Source organism: Vitis vinifera, chromosome 10, assembly GCF_030704535.1.
Source record: "Vitis vinifera cultivar Pinot Noir 40024 chromosome 10, ASM3070453v1".
NCBI classification, from domain to species: Eukaryota; Viridiplantae; Streptophyta; class Magnoliopsida; order Vitales; family Vitaceae; genus Vitis; species Vitis vinifera.
In genome coordinates, this window is record NC_081814.1 from 13,002,224 (window position 1) to 13,027,678 (window position 25,455).

At 38.2% G+C, this 25,455-nt stretch overlaps 1 protein-coding gene across 3 annotated transcripts in view; it reads left to right on the forward strand.

Moving 5' to 3' along the window:
- The window catches only part of CCC1 (cation chloride co-transporter 1), a 54,865-nt gene that overhangs the window by 22,237 nt on the left and 7,173 nt on the right, over positions 1-25,455 (forward strand). For all 3 annotated transcript variants that reach the window (XM_010657419.3, XM_010657421.3, XM_010657418.3), the window contains 5 exons: positions 622-849; positions 4,582-4,696; positions 5,807-6,001; positions 14,286-14,686; positions 14,985-15,146. In XM_010657419.3, coding sequence (XP_010655721.1) covers positions 622-849; positions 4,582-4,696; positions 5,807-6,001; positions 14,286-14,686; positions 14,985-15,146 — 1,101 coding nt within the window. The remainder of the gene's footprint in view (positions 1-621; positions 850-4,581; positions 4,697-5,806; positions 6,002-14,285; positions 14,687-14,984; positions 15,147-25,455) is intronic.

The window sequence follows — 25,455 nt, forward strand, 5'->3', positions numbered from 1 at the left end:
CGATCAAACACCAGCCAGCAGCCTTACTATTATATATATATATATATATAGGGGGTTGAGTGAAAATTTTGCAATATGGGAACATTGTAAATGAGTCTTGTATGTCTTTTTTGTCACATGAAAGAAACTTATTGGCCATTTCAATAATTGTAATAAGTAGACTCTTGCAGGGTTGTAGCCATTTTCCTTTGGGTGAGAAACAACTATTTCATTAAATTATATTATATAAAGAAAAAAGATATGGAAAAGTTGGATTATTCTTAAAGAAAAGAAGAAAAGAAGAAAAGAAAAGGAGTGAAAAAAAAAAGAGAAAAAAAGAAAGAAAGGGGTTACTAAAATAACAGTTTTCTGATGGAGGTCACTTATGAAAATTTGCCTTGGATGGACTCCCATGTATTGATCATCTGTGTGTGCTGCATTTGCCTTAGATTGACTCCCATGTATTGCTTGTCTTTGTGTGGGTTTTAGTTTTATATTTGGTATATATTATGGATGACCAAAATGTTATTGGTTGGAATCAGTAGTTTGTAGTAATAATCAAAGGATGCAACTGTAAGATACCAAACTAGAGTTATTTTAGACTGCTTGTTTATTTTTTATTCCCTTGTGTTGGCAATACAGAGGTTGTCACAAAAGTTAATGGCACAGAAGCTGCAGTGGCCGTACCAAGTCCAAATTTGCATGACCTGCAAGTCTATGGGATAGTTGTGACGATAATCCTATGCTTTATTGTGTTTGGTGGTGTTAAGATGATCAATCGGGTTGCACCTGCTTTCCTTATACCTGTTTTATTCTCCTTGTTCTGCATATTTGTTGGGGCTGTTTTGGCAAGAAAGGATCACCCTGCTGGTGAGTTTTTTTTTTTTTTTGGTTTTTCTTAATTTTTTTTAATTATACATTGCTTACATTAAATCCCTCCTTTTGGTTGCTGGGGAAAATAGTGGAAACTAATACTAGTGGTCTATTGGGCATTTTTGTTTATCAAGGTTTTATGTACTGCAAAAGAGTTTCAAATTACAAAATTTTGCTTCTTTTCTTTTCTTTTTCTATATTTTCTCTCATGCCTCCAAACTAATGACCTTTGAATTTGATGGAATTGCCTTCATTTTCCAGACCAAGTCCAACTCTGCATGAAGTGACTAAAAAAAAAAAAAAAAAAAAAAAAATCCCATTTTAAGAATAATAAAGCAGCAAATGTGCTAAAAAAATTTCATAGACCTATCAGTGACCATAATCCAACCAAAAGTGATTTTGATTCATAAATAAAGTCTACTATACAAAACCCAAAGTAGTGTGGTAGGAAGAGCATGCTCAGAACTTAGAATCAAGGGTGTTGATCCCTCAAAACAATGTTGAGAAAGCCAGAATCCTATCTTTGAGAAAGTCCTATTTGCATTATCCTTAAGATATCTAAGAAGACCCTTAAATTCCTATTTAATGTAGATTCTTCAATGAGCACCTGTCAATCTCAAGGTTTCCATATTTCCGAAACCCCATCCTAATACATGCTAACTCATACATTCCTTTGTAATCAAGCAAAATCATGCTAACAAGAGTGCCATTGAACCTTTTTAGTAACTATCCTTAGAAAAACTATGATTATATAAAACTTCTTACTAAGGTTGTGGGGACCTCAACTTATTGTCAAACATCCAAACATTCTTTTTGTAACCAAATAACCTATAAGGTGACAAGCATGGTTGTTCCTTGTCGAATCACACTACCTTTGGACCATTCCTAAATCTTCTAAAAACAATGAGATGTAACCATGGGTAAAAGGGAAAAACCACCTAGAGAGTTGCCTAGAAACTCTTTTGATGTAAAATATCATGAATCGAACATTTGCAAGTAAATCTATAACCTTTAGTTTTCATATATTTTTTTTGATAGACTTTATTTTTCATATTTTATCCAAAATTGTCACCTCACTATCATACCATAATCATTCCTTAAGCTCTAATTACTTCAAATGCATACGTACCTCAAAAGAATAACCAACTTTGGATCAACTCGAGGTCAACCATAATTGGTAAAACCCTTAGAGGTAAGATACATCAAACTTAATGTAAAAATGGAACAAAATTGCTAACCTAGACTAATACATCAACATTCACTTTTTTGGCAAGAAACAAAAGATGGGGACTTTCCAAAGCAAGATGAGAAATTTTTAAATGTAGTGTCTTTGATTGGCCTTAATCCTACTTAGGTCTTTATCATAGGACGGATGGAAGTCCAATGTCCCATATTGACTAATTACCAATGTTGGTTGGGCCTTACATGTGAGGCTACCTCTACCCCCATGTTAGCTTAGACTTTTGGGAGCATATAGAGTCTTTCATTATTTGGCATTAGAGTAAGGTTTGGCCTAACTCTCCCTGTGCTTGCGGATGTGGGCATCATCAATTGAGCATAGATGTCTAACATAGGACGGACGGTCCAATGTCCCACATTGGCTGATTTCCAATATTGGTTGGGCTTTATATGTAAGACTACCTCTACTCCCCATTAGCTTAGGCTTTTGGGAGTATGTGTGTTCAGTCTTCCATTTGGTGAGAATCTGAGGGCAAGTACTTTTTAGGGTCCAATGATTGATATCATATTGCGAAGTCTGAAGGGGTGGAAAAAAGCTATTTTGTCATTAGGCAAAAGAATAACTCTAATTTAGTCTTGTTTGTCTTATATTCCTAGTTTTTTTTTTTTGGATAAAAAAACGAAATATATTCCTAGTTATTTCCTCCATTTTTTCAAGAGTCCATCTTTAGTCGCATCTAAGATTGAGAATTGCAAAGGGATTTTCATTGATCATGGGTGGGGGAGGATAAGAGAGGCCACCTCATCAAATAGGACCTAGCATGCAAGCCAAGGATGGAAGAGGCTCTGGGAGGATTTCTTTGAAGAATTGTGCCCTTTTAGGGATGTAGCTTTGGAGGTTTCTAAGGGAAAGTTCTACTCTTTAGCACTAGGTTATTTTGAGCATCTAGTGGACACAATCCAATGGATGTAACACTAACATTCTAGTCAAGTGGTCACACCAATCTCCATGGAAGGTCATTACATGAGTTTTTCATGATTTTTCTAGATTTACTCGTTTTATGGTTGGTGATGGGGCAAGAATTCGTTTTTGAGAAGATTTGAGGGAGCAATCAAACATTTTGCTATCAATTTATAGGACTTTGAAAGTTGTCACAATTAGAAATCTTCCTATCTCAACTATCCTTGACTTTCTCTTCCCTTTTTTCTAGGAACCTAAATTTTTGCCATAACCTCAATGACTTAGAGGATCTTGAAAGACTCATGTCCTCTCCCACTCGTGCACACTTGTCATGATCCGTTCCAAATACTAGAGCTTGGTCATTATCTTCCTTAGGATTATTTTTGGTAAAGTCTTTTTTCTTAGCCTTATTCAATCCTACTGACAAAGTTATTTTCTCTACAGTTAAAGTTTTTTGGAAATCTAAAGTCCCATCAAGGTCAAAGCCTTTCCTTGGCTAGTGGCAAATAAGAAGGTAAACACCAATGACATGCTACAATCAAGAAGATCTTATAAATCCCTTATCTTTGAATGACCATTTTATGCTTAAGGGGTGGAGATAGTCAACCATTTTTTTTTTTTTACATTTCTTGGTGACTTTGGGCCTATGGAAAAGGCTATTCAAATTAGTCAGTTTGGATTGGGTTCCTCCTAGGAGCATATGTGATATAATGACCATCTCATATGAAATTTTGGGGAGCTCCATCAGAGGTGAAGCCTTATGACAAATTGTTTTTCTTTTATTGATATGGTTTGTGTGGAAGGAAAGAAATGTTGGAATTTTTGAGGGCAAGTAGAGGACTTCAAAGAGAATTTGGATCTAATTCATTCCTATTCATCTTTCTAGGCCTCTTAGTACCTCGATATTCAAGGACATCCCTTTCAATGTTGTCCAACTCGACTGACATTTGATTTGTAGGTCATAAGGGTTTGAATAATGAGAGGAGATTTGTTTTGATCCTCTCTGATTGAAATGTTGTTATTCCTCATGGATGTTAAACTGTGTAAAACCTCGTTCAATTGAGAGGTTTTGTATTGATTTTTCTCTTTTGGTTCTATATGGATGTATAGGTCTTTAAGTATACTGGAGTAGGTCAATCATTCTTCTCTTGCTTAGCTTTTGTAAATCTAGGGAGGATTCCTCATCGTTCTCTCATACATTCTTGTTTTTTATTACAAAAAAATCCTTGAAAACATAACCTATATGGGTAGAAAAGAAAGAAACAAGGAATGACAAAAAGAGAGAGACTAGGAAAAAGAAAATAATAAATGTTGTGTTCACATTATTGGTAATATATTGCCTTTATTTAAATAAACTTCTAGAAAATTGTCAATAACATCACATGTGTTCATCTAGTCAGATCAACTCCTCTTGTAGGTTGGACCAATTGATAAATGTCTTACTAGAGCAATGTAGCACTTGAACCCTTGTGAACCTTTCTTCAATCTAATTTTTGACCTTGGATCTTACATCCTGAATTATTTTTCTCGTCTCATTTCTTTATTGGGCAAATAAAATTCACAATTTCCTCTTACAATGCTTGGTACAGTTGGAGTCACTGGCTTGAGTTTGAAATCCTTAAAAGATAATTGGAGCTCGAGTTATCAAAATACTAATAATGCTGGAATACCTGATCCTGATGGAGCTGTAAGCTGGAATTTCAAGTAAGCCATGAGTGTTGTTACTTCTTAACATAATTGTTTGTTGCTCTGAATTATTTACCTGTGTCAATTATCACTTTTTGTTGTGGTAGTTAAGAAAATTGTATTTTTTTTTCCCCTTTTTAGGACCATTTGAAGATCTCTTAAGTGTAGGATTTGAGTTTTCTTGGTGCTAGATCTCACATTACTTGTCTGGTTTCTTTCTTTTTTTCTTTCTTTTCTCTCTTTCCTTTTTTTTCTTTTTCTTTAAGATGTTTGTTAGCTGTAAAATGTATTTAGCATACGGTAGAACTAATGTTTTTTAGTAAATAATGTAATATATTGGAGTTGTTTGTATACTCACATTGTATTTGTTCCTATATTTTATATTGGCCGATCGTTTTGGCATTGTGGATGAATGGGTTTGTGGCCTTCATAAATGAATGCTTTCTCAGCTTAGTTTTTTTACCATTATATGCCAATCAGTAGTTGTTACTAGCACATTTAGATTCGGTATCTTATGTGCTTTTATTATAGGTCTATGACATCGATCACAGCCAATTAGCCTTTAAAGATGTATCTGGTGGTGGAGAAATTTCTTAAAAGTTTTGAGATCACCTCAAGTGGTTTTGAAAATTGAAAAATTTATATTCCTATGTCTACATATGTAATTCATAGTATGTCCCAGATGCCAGTAGGAGAAGGTTTTGGGTAACATGATAAATTTGTTGAGTACACTGGGTATGAAATCTGGATCTTAGAGCCATGGTTATGAATTCAAAGCCTAACGAATTTTCTGTTCTGGAGAAATTCCTTAGCTATTCTTATTATCTAATTTTTAAGGTAAGATTTTGTTTTCAGTTGTTTCTTGTATCTGGAAAGGTTTCACATTTTGCATTACTAAAAATATGATCTGTATCAGTTTTCTTCTCACTCAACCACTGAAGCAGGTGCACAATTCATTCAGTTGTGTTGTTGCAATTATGGTTTCCTGTGTCAATAACTTTTGATGTCTGCCAACCTGCCATTCCTCTGAACTATGATGCATGCCAACCTATTACATTACAAATGGGTTTGAAATGGAGTTAATTTTCTTAATGGTTTTCTAACTATCCTACTTTTCACTATTGTCAGTGCACTGGTCGGTCTATTTTTCCCTGCTGTAACGGGAATTATGGCAGGTTCAAATCGCTCTGCTTCATTGAGAGACACTCAACGTTCAATTCCTGTTGGAACATTGGCTGCGACTCTTTCTACTTCTGCAATGTACCTATTTTCTGTGCTTTTATTTGGATCTCTAGCAACAAGGGAGAAACTTTTGACAGACAGGTATCCATATTTTCTATTAAGCTCTCAGAACATACACATGGCTGGCTATTCATTTTTCCTTGATTGTGCATGCAGGTTTCTTGGAATGTTTTTATCAAGGATTTCCATGTTTTGCATTTTAAATAGTTCTTTATGTTATTAGATTATGTAGTATCATTTCCTTGATGGAAAAATTATGCCTTGTTCTGTATTACCTACGTTTATTTGATTATGTGGCAGCTGATATGGCAGACACCTATCTGACCAACTGATGTGGTTCATACATAGTTTTAAGTTTGGGTTTGTTATCAGTGGTGTGTTAAACCTGTTGGAATTTTTACTGAAAAATAAAATATCAATTTGTTTAAATTTTCTTATATAAAGTATTGAAAACTTTAGTACTGAATTGTAAGTATTGGATATTGAAAGTGCTTGAGTTTACAAAAGTAAAAGGCCTGTTTATATCATCTAAGGCTTAAGTGTTGGATTTGATTTGACTGTTTCACAATGTAAGGACAAACTTATAATTCATACAATTCAAAGAGACTAGTTTTTCATTTTTCAAATGGTCAAATTGAATCCACACTAGTTTTTTACAATTTTGTAATAAATAAAATGTGCATTTTCACTATTTTTTTTCACAAATTTTTATTATATAGTTTAAATTTGATTATGGTTTGGAATATATTAAAATATCGTGCTTCATTTTATTTAGTGAAAATGCATTTGTTTGATATAAAGCTCACAATTTTGTACACATTTTCTAATCAAAGACATTTAAAAATTTTAATTTGTGTGATAAATCATATTTGGGCTCAAAAGTTCATGCGTGGCCCCATATCCATTATAGGAGGCAAAGATAGACAAATAAATAGATGAGGGGAAGACTTGAATTATAGACCTCTATGCCATTTGGCAATTTTGTTAGGGTTTTGTGAAAAGGGAGGTGATGGGTTTTTTTTATTTGGGGAGTTCCATGATTTGAGGTCCTTTGAGAGGAGTTCAAATGCTCACAATTTTATACATATTTTTTAATGGAAGATATCTAAATTTTTAATTTGTGTGATATATTAATCATTTTTAGGCTTAGAAGTTCATGTGTGGCCCCATATCCGTTGTAGGAGATAGAGATAGACAAATAAATAGATGAGGGGAGGACTTGAATTAGAGGCCTTCGTGACCTTTTGATAGTTTTGTTGGATTTTGTGAAAAGGAAGGTAATGGGTTTTTTTTTTTTTTGATAGAGCTCCATGATTTAGGGTCCTTTGAGACGAGTTTAAATGCCATGTTCATAGTTTTTGTTCCAAAAAAAAGGGGGTGCAGAAGACTTGAGGACTTTCGACCAATTAGCTTGGTAGGAGGTTTATACAAACTATTAGGGCATCAAAGGAGGGGTTTATTGAAAGCTTCTCAGCTAGGGGAAAAGATGGTGTGGGGATGGAGGTCTCCTATTTGTTATTGGTGGATGATACCCTCATTCTTTGGTATGCTAGTAAGGAGAATTTAGAGTACAAGTTGGGTTTTTATGTGGTTTGAGGCAATATCAATACTAAAGATCAACCTGGAGAAAAGTGTGTTGATTCCTATTGGGGTGGTCTCAAACATGGAGGAACTTTGAGGAAAGAATTCAGAGAAGGCTTGCTTGTTGAAGAGACAATATCTATCAAAATGTGGAAGACAGACTTTAATAAAGTACTTTGTCCAACTTGTCAATTTATTTCGTATCCATTTTTGTTATCTTGAAGAGGGTGGCTATTAGACTGAAAAAGATTCAAAGAGATTTTCTTTGGAGACAGGGTGCTTTGGAACATAAGCCGTTATGAGTAAAAAATTGGTCTATTGTTTGCATGGAAAATTAGAAAGGGGGTTTGGGCATAAAAAATTTATCCATCCTTAATAAGGCTTTTATGGGAAAATGGTGTTGGAGATTTGTGAGTGAAAGGAATCCTCTTTGAAAATGGGTAATTATAGATGATTGCGGGTGGTGTACTAGAGAGGCGAGAGAGGATTATAGAGTGGGGATGTGGAAGACAATCGGGGGTGGTTGGGAAGCTTTCAAGGATGGAATAGGTTTTAAGATGGGTTTTGGGAATAGGGTGACATTCTGGAAGGACAAGTGGCATGGGGACATGCCTTTGAGAGAGTCTTGCTCAGAATGCTATAGTCTCTTCAAAAAAGGCTTGGGTGGTTAAATATGAGATGATGATAGTGGGAGCCCTAGGTTTGTAGGACAGTGAGATGACTGAGAAATTAGAGGAGGTAGAAGTCTTTTTTGGGAGGTTGCATGAGCATTCCATGAGTATGAATGCTGAAGATAATTTGGTGTGGTTAGTTATAAAGAATGGTAGCTTCTTAGTTAAGTCCTTCTATTCTTCTTTGTTAAACAATATTTTCAAAGGCGATTTTGAGGCGTCCCTTAGGGTGAGGCGGGTCTAAAACGCATTGAGCTGTTGTGAAAAAAATGTCTCTCAAAACTGGAAACCATACCTCGCATAGGTTGGTGCCACCATTGCCATTGAAGTCGACTCTTTCTTTAGTGGCAACTTTTCTTTAGCGTGCTCCCTTCATCATCTCTACAACTTCGTGTCACCTATACCCCTTTCCTCTTGTCTCTCAAATCTCACTTCTTCAATTCTTGTCTTTTTCCTTTTGTCTTACGACCACTTACATGCATGCATACATACATACATACATACATACATATTTTAGATATATATATATATATATATATATATATATATATATATATATATATATATATATATATATATATGTTTTTTTACATATGTATATGCATACATACATATTACATATGTATGTTTTTTTTTTCACCACCACACGTCCTTTCTTCGATTTTACTTTTAATGTAATTTAATTTAATTTTCATTTTGTTTTTCTAAATCCTATTCTATTTTTGAAAAAAGGAATATCTTTGAAATAAAATATTATTAGAGTTCACTTATTCTTTAACATAATTTTATTAGGTTTTTATAGTTTTAATTTAATTTTTGACCAAATTAATGAAATTGATTAATTTGATTTTAATTAATTTGTTTTTTATGTTTTTATTTAAGTTGAAATATTTTAATCTTATATGTTTGACTTTATTTGTTATTTTATGACTTTCTTATGATTTTTTGTGAAGTGTGAAATTATTAGTATGGTTATTTTATTGCTCTAACTAACTTGTTATTTATTTTTAAATATTTATTAATTTTACAATGAGGGTCTTGAAAGGCTTATGCATCAACGCTTTGAGGCTTATGCCTTGCCTTGTAAATACAAAAACGCCTCACCTTATGCTTTTGCCTTTAAAAACTTTGTTGTCAAATAGGAGGACAAAGTTGTTTGCTTATGATACAGTACGAAATTCCTGGATGCCATCAAGAATTAGCTTCTTTGCTTTGAAAGCAATTTATGGTTGGATTATAACTTTGGATCAACTCAAAAGGAGGGGTTGGAAGATTTCTAATAAATGCTACTAGTGCAAAGAAGCAAAAATGGTTGACCATATCCTTCATTGTTCGAAAGTAGGCTTTTTGTGGCAGATAATTTATGCTCTTTTTGGTGTGCAGTAGGTGATGCCTTCTTTAGTTAGGGGGTGTTCTTTTGAGCTGACAAGAGTTTTTTTTTGTAGGAAATAAGAAGAAGAAAAAGGTTTGGAAGGTTGTTTTGTTGTGCTTGTTTTGTGCCATTTAGAGTGGGGGAAGTAAGAGAGCTTTTAATAATTGTGAAATCATTTTTTTTTTGATAGGTAAACAAAATCATATTATACAAAGAAACGTCAAAAAAAGCGTTTCAAAGTAGATAAGATGTATACAAAGAAACATCTTAAGGCAACACAAAAACAAAGAGGGACACCAATAACAACCCCCTTAGCCCAAACCTAATCACTCCACAAAGTCTACAAAGGAAAGAGGACTAGGAATTATGTACAACTTGCACCATGCCCAAAGATTACAAATGAAGGAGAATTTAAACCCTTGAATCGACCGCCCCTCATTATCAAATGCCCTACTATTTCTTTCCTTCTAAACAGTCTAAAAAAGGCATAAAGGAACAAAAAAACCATGTCATCCTAACAAAGCCTTTCTAATTGAGGAGGGGAGCACCCATGATATACTAAAAAATGAGAATAGAAGATGCCATAAAACTCTTGTTCTATTACAATAAAGGAGAATGCAATCAACTGATCTTAGCATGCAAAACAAGGACCTAAAATAAATAGGCAAGTTAGATAGAGTGCAACAAATTAGGGTAAATCTCCCCCTACTTAGAAATATGCTACCTTTCCCAAAGAGGCAACCTTTTTCAAAGCCTCTCCTCCACGTTGTCCCAAATTGCCACAAACTTAAAATGAGCACCCAGAAGGAGGCCCAAATAAGTGGGATGGGAGCGCCCTAACCTTGTAGCCAAACTCGTGATCCAACTCCCCTATATTCTTTACCCTCCTCATTGGGATTAGCTTGCTCTTATCCAAATTGACCCTCAACCCCAAAATGGTCTCAAACCATATAAGCACCCAACTCAAGTAAGTCAACTGGTCTAGGGAAGGCTCACAAAAGACTAATGTATCATTGAGAAACAATAAATGAGATATGTCCACCCCCCTTTTTCCTCTTCTTCTCACTTGCCACCTCGGCAGGAAACCTCCAATCTTGGCCCTCTTAAGCAAACAACTGAGGGCCTCCATGACAATCACAAAAAGATAAGGAGAAAGAGGGTTCCCTTGTCTCAACCCCCTAAAGCTCTGAAATCATAGACTAAGAAATTAAACATTCCTTATTGTATATCTTTTGGGATTAGGTTAGAGTGTCTATTAGGGATTATCCCTTGTTGATAGATTTTGTGGATTGATTAGGCTCTATGTAGGGCATTTTTTTAGGCCTTTTGTTTGCTTTGTATACATCGTTTATGCTTTCTTGCTTTTTCTTTCGTCGACAACACAATCTTTACTTATTGACAAAAAATGACTTGTTTCAACTGAGGAGGCCCTACAAAGTTCTCATGTCGAATCATAACCGATCATCACTTTATTCATTGTCCCACCGATTAGCACTTCAGCAAAAATTGCTTTGCTAATCCAATCTTGATAGGTTCCTCCTAGAGGCACAAGAGAAATAATGGTTATCTCCTTTAAGGGCTTTGGAAGCCTTCCAAAAGAGAAGACTTTATGGTAGGTGGTGGTATTGTTCTTGATATGGTTTATATGGTTAGAGAGGAATGTAAGGATTTTCAAGGATAAATGGAGATCTATGGATGCCATTTGGGTTTTGATTTACTTCTAATAGTTTCCTTTGGGCCTCGATCACCCAGCTTTTTTACAGATATTCCTTTGTTTCTTTTAATGTTGGCTTGGACAAATGTTTGCTTCTTATATAGGTTGAGGAAGAAAGTTGTGATTGGTTAGTTGCCCCCTTCAATAGGTTTAATAAAGTTGAACTTTGATGGATCTTTCTTGGGTAACTTTGATCAAATGGGTGTGATTAGAGATCACTTTGGTACAGTGTTGAGAGCTTTCTCTTCGCAGGCAGGTGTGGGGTTGGCTATTGAGGTAGAAATTTTGGCATTGTCTAAGGGTTTTTTTTTGCAGGCAAAAGCTTTTGGCCTCTCCACCTTAACTATAGAGGGAGATTCTACTATTGTTATATCTAAGGTCATCAATAAGGAAAGAAGTTAATGAAAATTTGACAATTGGATGCGCAAAATCTTAGATGTTACTCAAACATGAACTACTTACTAATTATGATTTAAAAAACTTAAATCGGCAAAGCTTATCTTTTTCTTCCTTTTCGTACTTTTCATGAATAAACCTTGAAGGCTTATCCTTATTAACCTTAATACTGTTAAGGCTAGTAATCAATATCTACAATGGTTCTAGTAGAATTTAAAGTTGGTTATCAAATAGGTCTGCAGGAGGTGAGGGTAAAGCCCCATAGAAATGAGTCCTGGAGGATACCACATATATAATCGGAGATGATGTGAGTTCAGTGGGACTGGGAAAAACAAGTCATGTTGGGGGTCTGACTGCCTGGGGAAGGTCATGTCTCTCCTTTAAAGTAGTTGGACTAGGTTGTGAAGAGCTCCTTGCTTTGTGATATTTTCACATGTTAAAGATCTACCTTTATTTGGGTCTTCCTTTGGGAAGGAATCCAACTGCTTGTGGATTCTGGGATCCAGTGATTAAGAGAATCTCTAGGAGATTAGACGGGTGGCAAAAAGCTTACTTATCTTTCGGCGGTAGGATAACTCTCCTACACTCATGTCTATCCCATATCCCTAGCTACTTTCTTTCTCTGTTTAAGATTCCTGCTTCAGTGGCTGCAAAAGTTGAGAGGATGCAAAGGAACTTTCTTTGGTCAGGGGTTGGGGAAGGCAAAAGAGACCATCTTGTTAGTTGGGATGCTGTGTGTAAGTCGAGGGTAAAAGGGGGTTTGGGGATTGGGAAGATTCCTTTAAGGAATCGTGCTCTTTTAGGGAAATGGTTGTGGAGGTATCCTAGGGAGAGCACAACTCTATGACATCAAGTCATTCTTAGCATATACAGGACACACTCAAATGGTTGGGATGCCAACACTTTAGTCAGGTGGTCACATCGTTGTCCTTGGAAGGCCATTGCACAAGTCTTTCAGGATTTTTCCAAGTATACTCGGTTGGTCGTAGGAAATGGGGAAAGAATTCGCTTTTGGGAAGATTTGTGGTGGGGGGACCAAATCTTCAAAGACCAATATCCAAGACTATTTAGAGTAGTAATGGATAAAAGTGTTCCCATATATTCAATTCTTGGTTTGGCTCGCCCTTTCTCATGGAACTTTAATTTCTGTCGTGATCTAACCGATTATGAGATAGAAGATCTAGAACACCTCATGCGCTCTATTGATTGTATGAATTTATCCACCTCTGCTTCAGATGCGAGATCTTGGTCCTTATTGTCTTCAGGACTGTTTACAGTCAAGTCCTTCTTTACAGCCTTGTCCCAAACGCCTGATTCATCTCCTTTTTTCCCTTCTAAGTTTGTATGGAAATCTCAAGTTTCCTTCAAAGTTAAGACCTTTGTTTGGCTTGTGGCACACAAGAAGGTAAATACCAATGACTTGCTACAATTGAGGAGACCCCACAAAGCTCTTAGCCCTGACATTTGTAAGTTGTGTATGGGGCAAGGAGAATCAGTAGATCATCTATTCCTTCATTGTTCTGTGACGTTGGGGTTGTGGCACAGACTATTTCAGCTAGCCAAGATGGATTGGGTCCCTCCGAGAAACATTTCAGACATGATGTTCATCAATTATAAAGGTTTTGACAAGTCCAAGAGAGGGTTGGTTTTGTGGCAAAATGCATGCATAACTTTAATTTGGGTTGTGTAGTGGGAAAGAAATGCTAGGATATTTGAGGACAAAGCTAGGAATTCAGAGAATCTTTGGGACTCCATTCATTTCATCACTTCGTTTTGGGCTTTTTGCTCAGCAGGTTTTAAGGGCATTCCCCTTAACGTTTTACAACTAGATTGGCTAGCAGTGTGTAGTTCCAATGAGACGGTGTAGTGTCATGTTATTTTCTTGTGTTGTTTAGTTTTAATTCTGGCGGGAGGACTTCTCATCCTCCTTATGTACTATTTTATCTTATCAATATATTCATGCGTGGTTTCCTATCAAAAAAAATAAAAAAAAAGATCTACCTCACTGTTATGTATTTCCTCAGCATTTAGACTGGCTTTAGCACTTCTCCCTCAAGTTGTAGTGTATATAATTAATATAGTTATCACTTTTGTCATGTAAAAGTAGACCATGCCAGTGTAGTGGGAGAAACAAGTCATGTTTTTGTCCTGACTGCCTGGGGAAGGTAATTTGTCTCTGGTTGGACTAGGTCATGAAGAGCTTGTTGCTTTGTGCTGTTTATACATGGTTTTAAAGATCGACATAACTGTTATGTATTTCTACAGCATTTAGACTGGCTTTACCACTTGGCTCTGATGTTGCAGTGTGTGTATAATTAATGTAGTTACTACTTTTATTAAATATTAGAACTTAATAAACTTCTTTTTTTTACTTAGAGTGACCACATCATCTCCTTGTTTTTTGAAAAAAATAAAGCCTTTCAAGTGTGGTTTATTTTGTAGGTGAAGCTTCATTGTGATTACCTATACCATGTTAGTTTGAATTTGGAAATTTGATATTTGAATGTTTCATGTAATAAAACTCAGTGTCATGTAAAGTTTCATTGTTAAGAAATAGAAATAAAAAATTGTTATGCAGAAATTATTTATTTTAGTTTTTGCTATTAGTGGATAACTGTACTCTTTATGCAGGCTACTAACTGCTACAATTGCTTGGCCTTTACCGGCAATTATTTACATTGGAATTATCCTTTCAACCTTAGGGGCGGCTCTTCAAAGCCTTACAGGTGCTCCACGGCTGCTTGCAGCAATAGCCAATGATGATATCCTTCCTGTTCTTCATTACTTCAGAGTTGCTGAAGGGAGTGAACCTCATATTGCAACCCTCTTTACTGCATTAATTTGTATTGGGTGTGTCATAATCGGGAATCTGGATCTTATCACACCAACAATTACCATGTTTTTCCTTTTGTGTTATGCTGGTGTGAACTTGTCTTGCTTCCTTCTGGATCTTCTAGATGCTCCCAGTTGGCGTCCACGATGGAAATTTCACCACTGGAGCCTCTCTCTTCTTGGAGCAGTTCTTTGTATAGGTATGGTTTATTCTCATTTTATTCCATTGCAGGGATTTATTTCTTGGGAAGAGTGGGAATACAATCGGGGCAATCATTACAACTGTTTTTTAGTGGATACCATTGTAGAGATTGAACATTGCATCCATTTTCTTGTGAAATAATAACATATTTGAGTACACTGGGATGGATTGAATAGACTGGCTTGCCATGGATACTTGGATGGTCGTGTACGTGCATGTGCATGTGTGTATTACTCCACATGCATGTATTTTTTTTTAGGATCATATTTAACAGCTGCTTCTTGTGTTTTGTGCAGTGATCATGTTCTTGATATCTTGGTCATTTACTGTGGTGTCCCTAGCCCTTGCAAGTCTCATATATTATTATGTATGCATCAAAGGGAAGGCTGGGGACTGGGGTGATGGCTTCAAGAGTGCATATTTCCAACTAGCCCTTCGTAGTCTTCGATCACTGGGGGGTGGGTATATTATTTTGTGAAAAATTTCAATACTGTAGTTCCATTGCTGTTCTATTTCAGTAGCTATTAGCTATATTTTCAGATTCGATAGTGAAAATTTGTTTGCTCTATCGCAATATTAATTGATGGTAAGTTGCTATTACCATGCTTATTAGTATGCTTATTGCTTGTTTGCATGTGCATTTGGACTAACAAACAAGCTGGGTGCTGCTGTCCCACAGGAAACCCCCATACACAAACACCACTGACCTTTGCAAATAGTAGTCTTAATATGGGAAGTACCTATATTTCCGCTGGAAACTTAAATAGCTACTAACTTTAGGATTTAAACATGATGCACTAAGCATACGTGAATACATGATGAAGGTTACTGCTCATGTGTGTGCATGTGCATATGTGTATGTATTTGTACACATGTAAGTATAGTTCTTGGAAATAGTGGGAATGCAAGATCATTTAGAGGCTGTGGTTATTTTCTATTGTTGCCTTTGCTGAAAAAAGGACAAAAAAAGGGAAAATTTTATAATTGGAGGTGAAACATATGAGCTAGGAATTTGCAAATTTGAACTTAGAATCTAAAAGATTTAGCAGACTTAGCGTTTTTCTAATCATTTATGGTTGTACACTACAAGTACTTTTTTCTTTTTCTTATTTTTTTGGATGACATAATTATCTTTTCTAGCACGGATGAAGAGTGGTTTGATGACTTTGAAGTTGTTCTTCCTGTATTGGCAGTGGTGTCTGGTCTCAAACCATATGGGCAGATGCTATTTAGTTCGACTCTTTATTTTGGTTCTGATCAACCAGTGAGATTAGCCTATATTTTTTGGGATTCAGATCAAGAGCTTCATGTCCTTATGGGGCAAATTACATAGATGCAAGCTCGTTTAGTGTGTATTTCGGCATATTGCCTTTCCATCTTTAAAATGCCATTTAAAGTAGAATTTAGAAGTGGAAAGGGATTGATAAGATTAAATGGTGTATCTCAAAACAAGATTCTCAGTGTTAGCGAACAGTGTTGCCGCTGACTTCTTTAAAAGCTCTGTGGGATTGATGCTAGGGCATCGCTCTTCCTACTTATGGCATTGTGGCTATCAATTGTTTTTTAAGAAGGGTTGAAGAAAGGTGGTTTAATATCAGGTTTCAAAGTGGGAAAGAGGGGTGGTGAGGAGATGGAGGTGTCCCATCATTTATTTGTAGATTACATTCTCATGTGGTTTGGCACAGTGTCTAGGTTGAAAATTAATTTGGAAAATAGTGTGTTCCTTCTATTAGAGTGAGTGCGTAGTGTGGTGGAGTTGACTGCTGTGTAGGGCATGGGGAGGGGGAGGGTGAGCTCCTCATCATCTCTACCTAGGCCTTATGTTGGAAGCCTTCTTTAAGTTGTTAATGGTCTAAGATGTGATGAAAGAATAGATGTCATGCCCAAACTTGTATGGTGTTGTCTTGACATGGGTACATCAAGGGAGTTGATACCATAACAGCTGTGGTCGTTATCGAATGTGAAAAGATGAAGTGCAAAGTTGAAAGGATTATTGTGGAGAAAAAGTATTATCAGGTAGAGTTTGAAGGTTTGAATGGTGGAACTTGGGTATCGGTAACAGAGAGGAGCCGAGGTTTCGTAGTTTCAATAGGATTTGACATGGAGGAGCTGGTTTGGTTGATGGAGCATTTGAAGAAAGCTGTGGAGGTGGAGGCTTCTAGGGGTTTTGTAAGAAAGATCAGGGGCAAGACTAAGACCCTCTTGATGGAGATATGCTTCAATAACAGAGGGAGGTTCATGAAAATTACAGAATTTGTTACAAAAAGGAAACCTTTAGTACTTGTCGTCCCCGAGGGCGTCAAAGGGAAAGGATGGGAAGATCTCAGGAAGGCGATCCTATCAGTGCAAGAGTATTATGAACGAGACGGAGGAGCTTCGAAGGAGAAGAATGGTGATATCCGGATGAATAGGGACACTTTCAGAGGAGGAAGGTCATACGCAGAAGTGGTGGTAGAGGCTGGTTTGAGGACTGGAGGTACGTTGTCAGCTGGAAAATGGGCCAGAGCTGTAATATGTGAAAGCCAAGAAGAAGTCCAAGACTGGACTCACGAAGGAAGAGCCATTGCGAGGATGATGGGGATGAAAGGAATGGTGTCCATAAATCCCATTTCCGCTTTCAAAGGATGCTTCTTTGTGAGTACAACAAGGAGAGCGGAAAGTGTTCATGATCAGGGAAGAATTTCAGTGAAAGGAAGGACGATTCTGCTAAGGAAATGGTCGCCCAAGGAAAACATGGTGGTTCAAGGAAAGTTCAGGAGGGGCTGGCTAGTATTGAGAGGTCTCCCTTTCCATTTGTGGGATGAAGTTCAGTTGAATTTCATTTTGAAGAAATGGGGGAGGGTAACGAAGGTGGCAAAGGAAACTTTGAAGCTGGTGGACCTGACGAGGGCGAAGCTGTGGGTGGAGATGCTTCCAAACGTCGTGTTACCAGCGTTGCTTGAGGTGGAAGATGGGGAATGGTCCTATACAGTAGCAGTTTCAGTCACCGGAGAAGATGAAGATGCTGACGTTGTCATGTCTGAGGTAAACCGCAACAGGAACGAGTGGGTGAGAGTGGGAGGTTGCGTCTCTCAGTCGTCAAAAGCTGCAGAAGGGCTACGAGGTAGCGTTAGGGACATTGAGTGCTACAGTAAGAGGCGTCTTCCCCGGGCACGTTATCGGCAGTCAAGGACGTGTTTGGCGGACAAAGGGGAGACAGGAGGGAGATGGAGCAGATCGGGCCAAGCTGAAGCAAATTTTATTGGGCCAGAGCATGAGTCCTCTTTTATAGCCCAAAAGGTTAGGGCCCAAAGTGGGATGAGGCATCGTGGGCTTCAAGATGGCCCAGATGATCCTCAAGCCCACCAGTCTGCATCGGCTTCGCCCCTTTCTCCCCAGTGAGCTGCTTCTTCTACAAAGGCGATCGCGACGCTCTGTCCAGACGGTGCAAGGGCCGGCGCCGAGGTTTTCTTCGGAGAAGAAGGTCGGGCCGTTGAGCTAAAGGCCCAGTCCCTTCCCAACTCTAGGCCATTGTCAGACAACATCGTGGGCTGTAACTTTAAAAGCCCGTCGGGGTTGGGCCAAAAATTAGGAGGAACGAAGCCCTCTGGTATGGAAGCATGGTCGCGAAGGGAAGAAATCGAAGCGAGGAAGGGGAAAGCCCCCGCGGTTCACATGAGAGACACTACGCAGGAGAAAGAGACGGCAATTTCAAAGAAGGCGTGGTCTACCCTCTTCCCTCCAAGCGCCGATCGACGACAGGGACATCGGTGCTGCAGTGAGCCTATTTTCACAAGGGGTTCGTCGTCGTCAAGGGAAGACCGCAACATGGAAGAGGAGTTTGGGATGGGCTTTCAGATGGAGCGAGGAATCAGAGTGAATCCTCTCTCCAGATGTCCTCTTTCTGGTAAGCTTTCGAAGGAGGACACCTCGACGAGCAGCGTTGAAGTCAAAGGAGGGCTAATGGGACGAGTGGGGTTTGATCCTCGTGGCTTTTCAGACATGGGCTCACCTTCTATTTCAATAATCAGAGGTAAAGGACTCATCTTTGAGGGGTTTTGCGAAATTCCGGGAGCCAAAAACTTGGAGGTATGTCAGCCCTCTCCTTCTCAGCCACCCGAGTCACTTTCTTTTCCTTCCTGTAGTCCGGATTCTCCTTTGACGAATCCCTCTGGTCCAATTCTTCCCAATTCAGTCCCTCTTCCTCAGTCTCCTACGGAAAACCAAGGCATCTCAAAATTTTTTTATGAAAAAGGTGGTGTTGACAATTTAAATCATGGTGACATACCTGACCGTGTTGAGGAGGAGAACCAGTGTGCTTTATCTAACCAGACGTCAGAGAGCTGTATCCCTAAGGATTCTATTGTCAGGTCGCATAAGGAGGTTTCGGGTGATTTCCTTTTTGATGGCCTGTCTCCCGGGAAAATGGCCAAAGTGCAAGAGGTATTATGCTCTCTAGACATTAAGGTGTATTCTAGGAGGAAGAGCAGAGGCCCCACAGGGCATTGAGACATGTTGGTTTTAGCTCGGAAGGCTAGGGTCTTTGTATTTTCCCATGAAAATTATCAGCTGGAACGTTAGGGGTTTGGGTTCAAGGAATAAGCGTAGGATGGTTAAAGATTTTCTTAGGTCAGAGAATCCGGATGTTGTGATGATTCAGGAAACAAAAAAGGAGATTTGTGATAGAAGGTTTGTGGGTAGTGTCTGGACGGTCAGGAATGAGGAGTGGGTTGCTCTTCCGGCGTCTGGGGCATCAGGTGGGATTTTGATCATCTGGGATTCAAAAATTATGAGTAGAGAGGAGGTGGTAATAGGATCTTTCTCGGTCTCAGTCAAGTTCTCTTTGGACGGTTGTGGACCCCTTTGGATTTCTGCTGTTTATGGTCCAAACAGTCCCTCACTTAGGAAGGATTTTTGGGTGGAACTTTTTGACATTTATGGATTAACTTATCCGCTATGGTGTGTGGGAGGTGATTTTAATGTCATAAGGAGAAGCTCAGAAAAAATGGGGGGTTCTAGCCTTACTCCAAGCATGAGGGACTTTGATAGTTTTATTAGTGAATGTGAATTACTTGACCCACCTCTTCGGAATGCTTCATTCACTTGGTCAAATATGCAAGAGTCTCCCGTGTGTAAGAGATTGGACCGTTTTCTCTACTCAAATGCGTGGGGCTGCTCTTTCCCCAAGGCCTTCAAGAAGCCTTAATCAGAAGGACATCAGATCATTGGCCAATTGTTATGGATACTAACCCGTTTATGTGGGGGCCAACACCTTTTAGGTTTGAGAATATGTGGTTACAACACACTAATTTCAAGGAGAACTTTAGAGATTGGTGGAGTGGGTTTCAAGGAAACGGATGGGAAGGTCATAAGTTCATGAGGAGACTTCAATATGTTAAAGCTAAACTGAAGGAGTGGAATAAGTTTTCTTTTGGAGAGCTTAAAGAAAAGAAAAAAAGTATTCTCAATGATTTAGCTATCTTTGACGCCATTGAGCAGGAAGGGGGTCTCAATCCTGATTTGATAAGTCAAAGAGCCTCAAGAAAAGGGGAGCTAGAGGTATTAATATTGAGGGAGGAAATACATTGGAGACAAAAAACCAAAGTGAAATGGGTCAAGGAAGGGGATTGCAACTCTAAGTTTTATCATAAAGTGGCTAATGGCAGGCGAAATAGGAAATATATCAAGGAGTTGGAGAATGAGAGGGGTTTAGTGCTGAAGAATGCCGAGAGTATCACAGAGGAGATTTTACATTACTTTGAGAAGCTTTACACAAATCCTACAGGAGAGTCTTGGGGTGTTGAAGGATTAGATTGGTCCCCTATCTCGGAAGAGAGTGCGTTAAGGTTAGAATCCCCTTTCACCGAAGAAGAGATTTCTAAGGCCATTTTTCAGTTGGATAGGGACAAGGCTTCGGGGCCAGATGGCTTTACTATTGCCGTATTCCAAGAGTGTTGGGATGTGATTAAGGAGGATTTGGTGAGAGTGTTCGCTGAATTTCATAGGAGCGGAATTATCAATCAAAGCACTAATGCCTCTTTCATTGTTCTAATACCCAAAAAGAGTTTATCAAAGAGAATATCAGACTTTAGACCCATTAGTTTGATCACTAGTCTCTACAAGATAATAGCCAAAGTGCTCTCTGGGCGTCTAAGAGGGGTTCTATATGAGACCATCCACTATACTCAAGGCGCTTTTGTTCAAGGGAGACAAATATTGGACGCGGTTCTTATAGCGAATGAGATAGTGGATGAGAGAAGAAGGTCAGGGGAGGAAGGCGTCGTATTCAAAATAGACTTTGAAAAGGCATACGATCACGTGAAGTGGGATTTTTTGGATCATGTGTTAGAAAAGAAGGGGTTCAGTCCTAGATGGAGGAAATGGATGAGTGGATGTTTATCTTCAGTATCTTATGCAATCTTGGTGAATGGTAGTGCTAAAGGGTGGGTTCAGGCATCTAGGGGATTAAGACAAGGCGACCCTTTATCCCCTTTTTTGTTTACTTTAGTCGCAGATGTACTGAGCAGGATGCTCATGAGAGCTGAGGAAAGAAATTTGATGGAGGGTTTCAGGGTGGGTAGAAATAGAACTAGGGTGTCCCATTTGCAATTTGCTGATGACACCATATTCTTTTCTAACTCAAGGGAGGAAGAGCTGCATACTCTGAAGAGTCTTTTGTTAGTGTTTGGGCACATTTCTGGGCTCAAGGTCAATCTTAACAAGAGTAGTATTTATGGCATCAATCTTGATCAGGCTCATCTTTCAAGATTGGCTGAGATGCTTGATTGTAAGGCGTCTGGATGGCCTATTCTATATCTGGGTCTCCCTCTGGGCGGGAATCCTAAGGCGTGTGGTTTTTGGGATCCAGTGGTTGAGAGAATCTCAAGTAGATTAGATGGGTGGCAAAAGGCCTACTTATCCTTCGGGGGGAGGATAACTCTTATCCAATCTTGTCTTTCCCATTTGCCAAGTTACTTCCTATCCTTATTTAAAATGCCCGCTTCAGTGGCTGCAAAAATAGAGAGGTTGCAAAGGGATTTTTTATGGTTAGGGGTTGGGGAAGGCAAAAGGGATCATTTAGTGAGGTGGGATATTGTGTGCAAACCGAAGACAATAGGGGGTTTGGGTTTGGGGAATATTTCTTGGAGGAATCTCGCTCTTCTAGGGAAATGGTTATGGAGGTATCCTAGAGAGGGTTCAGCTCTTTGGCATCAGGTCATTTTAAGCATTTATGGTTCACACTCTAATGGTTGGGATGCTAACACTTTAGTCAGATGGTCACATCGCTGTCCTTGGAAGGCTATTGCTCAAGTCTTTTAGGAGTTTTCTTTGATTACTCGGTATGTGGTAGGAAACGGGGATAGAATTCGGTTCTGGGAAGATTTGTGGCGGGGGGACCAACCTTTGGGAATCCAATATCCAAGACTATTCAGAGTAGTCGTGGACAAAAACATTTCTATTTCTTCAGTTCTCGGTCCATCTCGGCCTTTCTTGTGGAATTTGAATTTCCGCCTTAACCTGTCAGATTCTGAGATTGAGGACTTAGAAGGCCTCATGCGGTCTCTTGATGATTTGTATCTTTCTCCTTCGGTCCCAGATGCCAGATTATGACCATTATCCTCTTCAGGGCTTTTTTCAGTCAAATCCTTTTTTCTAGCATTATCTCAATCTTCTGGATCTTCTCAGAACTTTCCTTCAAAGTTCGTGTGGAATTCCCAAGTTCCTTTCAAAGTGAAGTCCTTTGTCTGGTTAGTGGTACACAAGAAGGTGAATACTAATGATATGTTACAAGTGAGGAGACCCTACAAAGCCCTTAGTCCTAATATTTGTATCCTGTGCATGAAGCACGGGGAATCAACAGATCATCTATTTCTTCATTGTTCCTTGACGATTGGGTTGTGGCACAGGTTATTTCAGTTAGCTAAGATGGATTGGGTTCCCCCAAGGAGCATATATGACATGATGTCCATCAAATTTAAAGGCTTCGGTAATTCTAAGAGAGGGATAGTTTTGTGGCAAGCTGCGAGCATAGCTCTAATTCGGGTTGAGTGGTGGGAAAGAAACGCAAGGATTTTCGAGGATAAAGCAAGGAATTCAGAGGTCCTTGCTTCCCTTTGGGCTTTCTGTTCCAAGGCATTTAAGGGGATTCCCCTTAATGTGATTCATCTGGATTGGATAGCGGTGTGTACTCCATAGGGATTGGTCCTTAGTGGGTGTTCGTTTGTTTTATGTGTATTTTCCTGTAATTTAGTTGTCTTTGGTTGGAGGATTTCTCATCCTTCTTCTTGTACTTCTTTTTTATATTAATATATATTTGTGGCGTTTCCAATCAAAAAAAAAAAAAAAAAAAGATGTGATGAAAGAGAGATTCCACAAAAGGCTTGCCTTGTGAAGATGCACCTATTAAAGAGAGGTAGGCTCACATCACATTGATTATGAGCAATTTTGTCTAGCTTGCCAATATATTTTTTCTTCATTTGTTTCTTCCCAAATTGTTTAGGAAACCTAGGTCCCTGGGAATCTTGGTGTGATTGGTTAATGTTTATTACTTGTTTTTCTTTTGACAATAGTTCGGAACTAGAAACTATCCTAAAGTAGTGGGTGATTGTACATCATATTTATCAAAATGATGATTTTTAAGGATAGATGGAGGATTTTGGAAGCAATATGGGATTTAATTTATATATCTCCTCCTCTTTGGGTGTCAACTTGTTCTATATTTCCGGTGTCCCCTTTGAGTATTATATTGCTAGATTGGAACCTTGTATGGAGATCTACTAGGTTGATTATATTGGGATAAGTAGAATTTTAATGGTTGCTCCTTAGGTATTTCGGGATAGCTAGGAATTGGAGGAATGCTGATGGATCATCCTGGAATGCTAGTTAGGTCATTCTATAAACAGGTTGGAGTGGGTTTGACAATTGAGGTTGAGATACTAGTATTGTTGGAATGTCTGAAGCTAGCTAAAATTGAGGGTTTTTCTAGTCTTACAATAGAGGGATATTCCAAACTGATCCTTTTTGGGTGAATAAGAAAGAAAAGACCTATGGAGTTTTGATAGTTTGACTTCACCCAATTTTTGATATTGCTTTAGAGTTTGGGGTGCATCTTTTGTTGGGTTCCTCTTTTAGATAATCATGTGGCAGATATGTTAGTAAAACAAGGAGCCAAATATTGGTCTCTTTTGTAGGGTATTTTCTAACCCCCAAGTATTAACTTTGTTATTGTAACCACTTTCGGCTGTGCAGTTGCCTTTTCTTTTTAATCCAAATATTGATCTCTTTTGTAGGATATTTTCTTATTTAATTGTATTATTTGGAAGGAATACTTTAGGGCAATGATATGTTTTTTCTAGTAAGGGAAAAAAGAAAATGACCTTTGCAATTGGTGGATGATGATGATGAATGGGTGGACACTAACATCGATGAGAATGATGATGGAGCCATTAGATATGATGACCATTCCTTGGTAGACCCTAAGTGATGGTTATAGTGCCATGAGAAAAAGTTATATTTTGGAAGAGAGAATGAGAATCTAAATTGGAAACTATTGAAAATGACAAGCAATTCATTTTTTATTATTAATTTTTTTTGGCTTTTTCTGTTATTCATTTTTTATGTGACTCTAGTAGTACTTTTTTTGAGGTTTTTTCCCCTTTTTCTTTTGTTTGTTTGTTTGTTTATTGAGGCTTACATCTCATTCTGCCTCATCTCATTTAGACAACTCCAATTTTTATTCCAACAATGTGGGTTTAGATGCACAAAAGATGTTCTGGGTATTTCACCATATTTAGGGCTTCCTTTTTATTTTTTATTTTTTGGGTTACGCTTCTGCTTCTTTTAATTAAAAAGAATTTTGTGAAAATTAGCATTGGGGTTTCTGGATATTTTGTTGCTGTTGTAAATTTAGAATATAAAACAATTTGCAGAACATGCCCTTCTTTCTAGTTTCTGTTGCAGGTTTTTCCTTTCTTTATAATGCATTATGGAGTTTTAGGGTGCATTTGGTTTGCTGACATCTAAAATTGGGAATGGAAATCAGATGTTCTAAAATAAATTTCAGGAATGTAATGTATATGAGATTTCCATGTGGAATGCTTGGTTAAAATTCAAAATTTCAAATTCCTATCAAATTTTATTCCCATTATAGTGTTTGGTTATTGTTGAATATAATGTATGTATAGTATACTATCTTTCCTTGTTAATATAGGTCACATGTATGGTAGTTAGGACTCCTAGCCTTGTATATATATATCTCTCAATTGTAAGTAGAGATTACAATGAATGTGAATAAGGTTTTTCTCCTTTCTCTCTCTCTCTCTCAACATGGTATCAGAGCCAAGCAAGAAAACCTAATTCTTTCCTGTTTTCCGTGTCATCAACTCCGGGAAACCTTCCGGTGACCGTGTTTCTTTCCGGTCACCTTCCCCATCTCCCAATACTTTCCGGTCAGTCGGATCGTCGTTAGAAACCACTCACCGCTGGCAAATTTTCCGGCGAAATTTTCCGGCGAACTTTCTGGCGAAATTTCCGGCGACCTATTTTTCCGACACCGACCATACCAGAGAGGAGCGCCTGGAGGAGATCTCCAACTTTTGTGAAGGCACCAGCACCAAAAGAGCAGCCACGCGCCGGCCACGCGCAATCTGAAGCCGTATTAGGGCTCTCTTCGATCCAAACATACTTCATTCTCCGGATAAGTGGATATGGCTACTAAAGCTTCCATTTTTTCCTCTGTCATATCTGGATCTCCTATGATTACTTCGGAGAAATTAGTTGGGAGTGAAA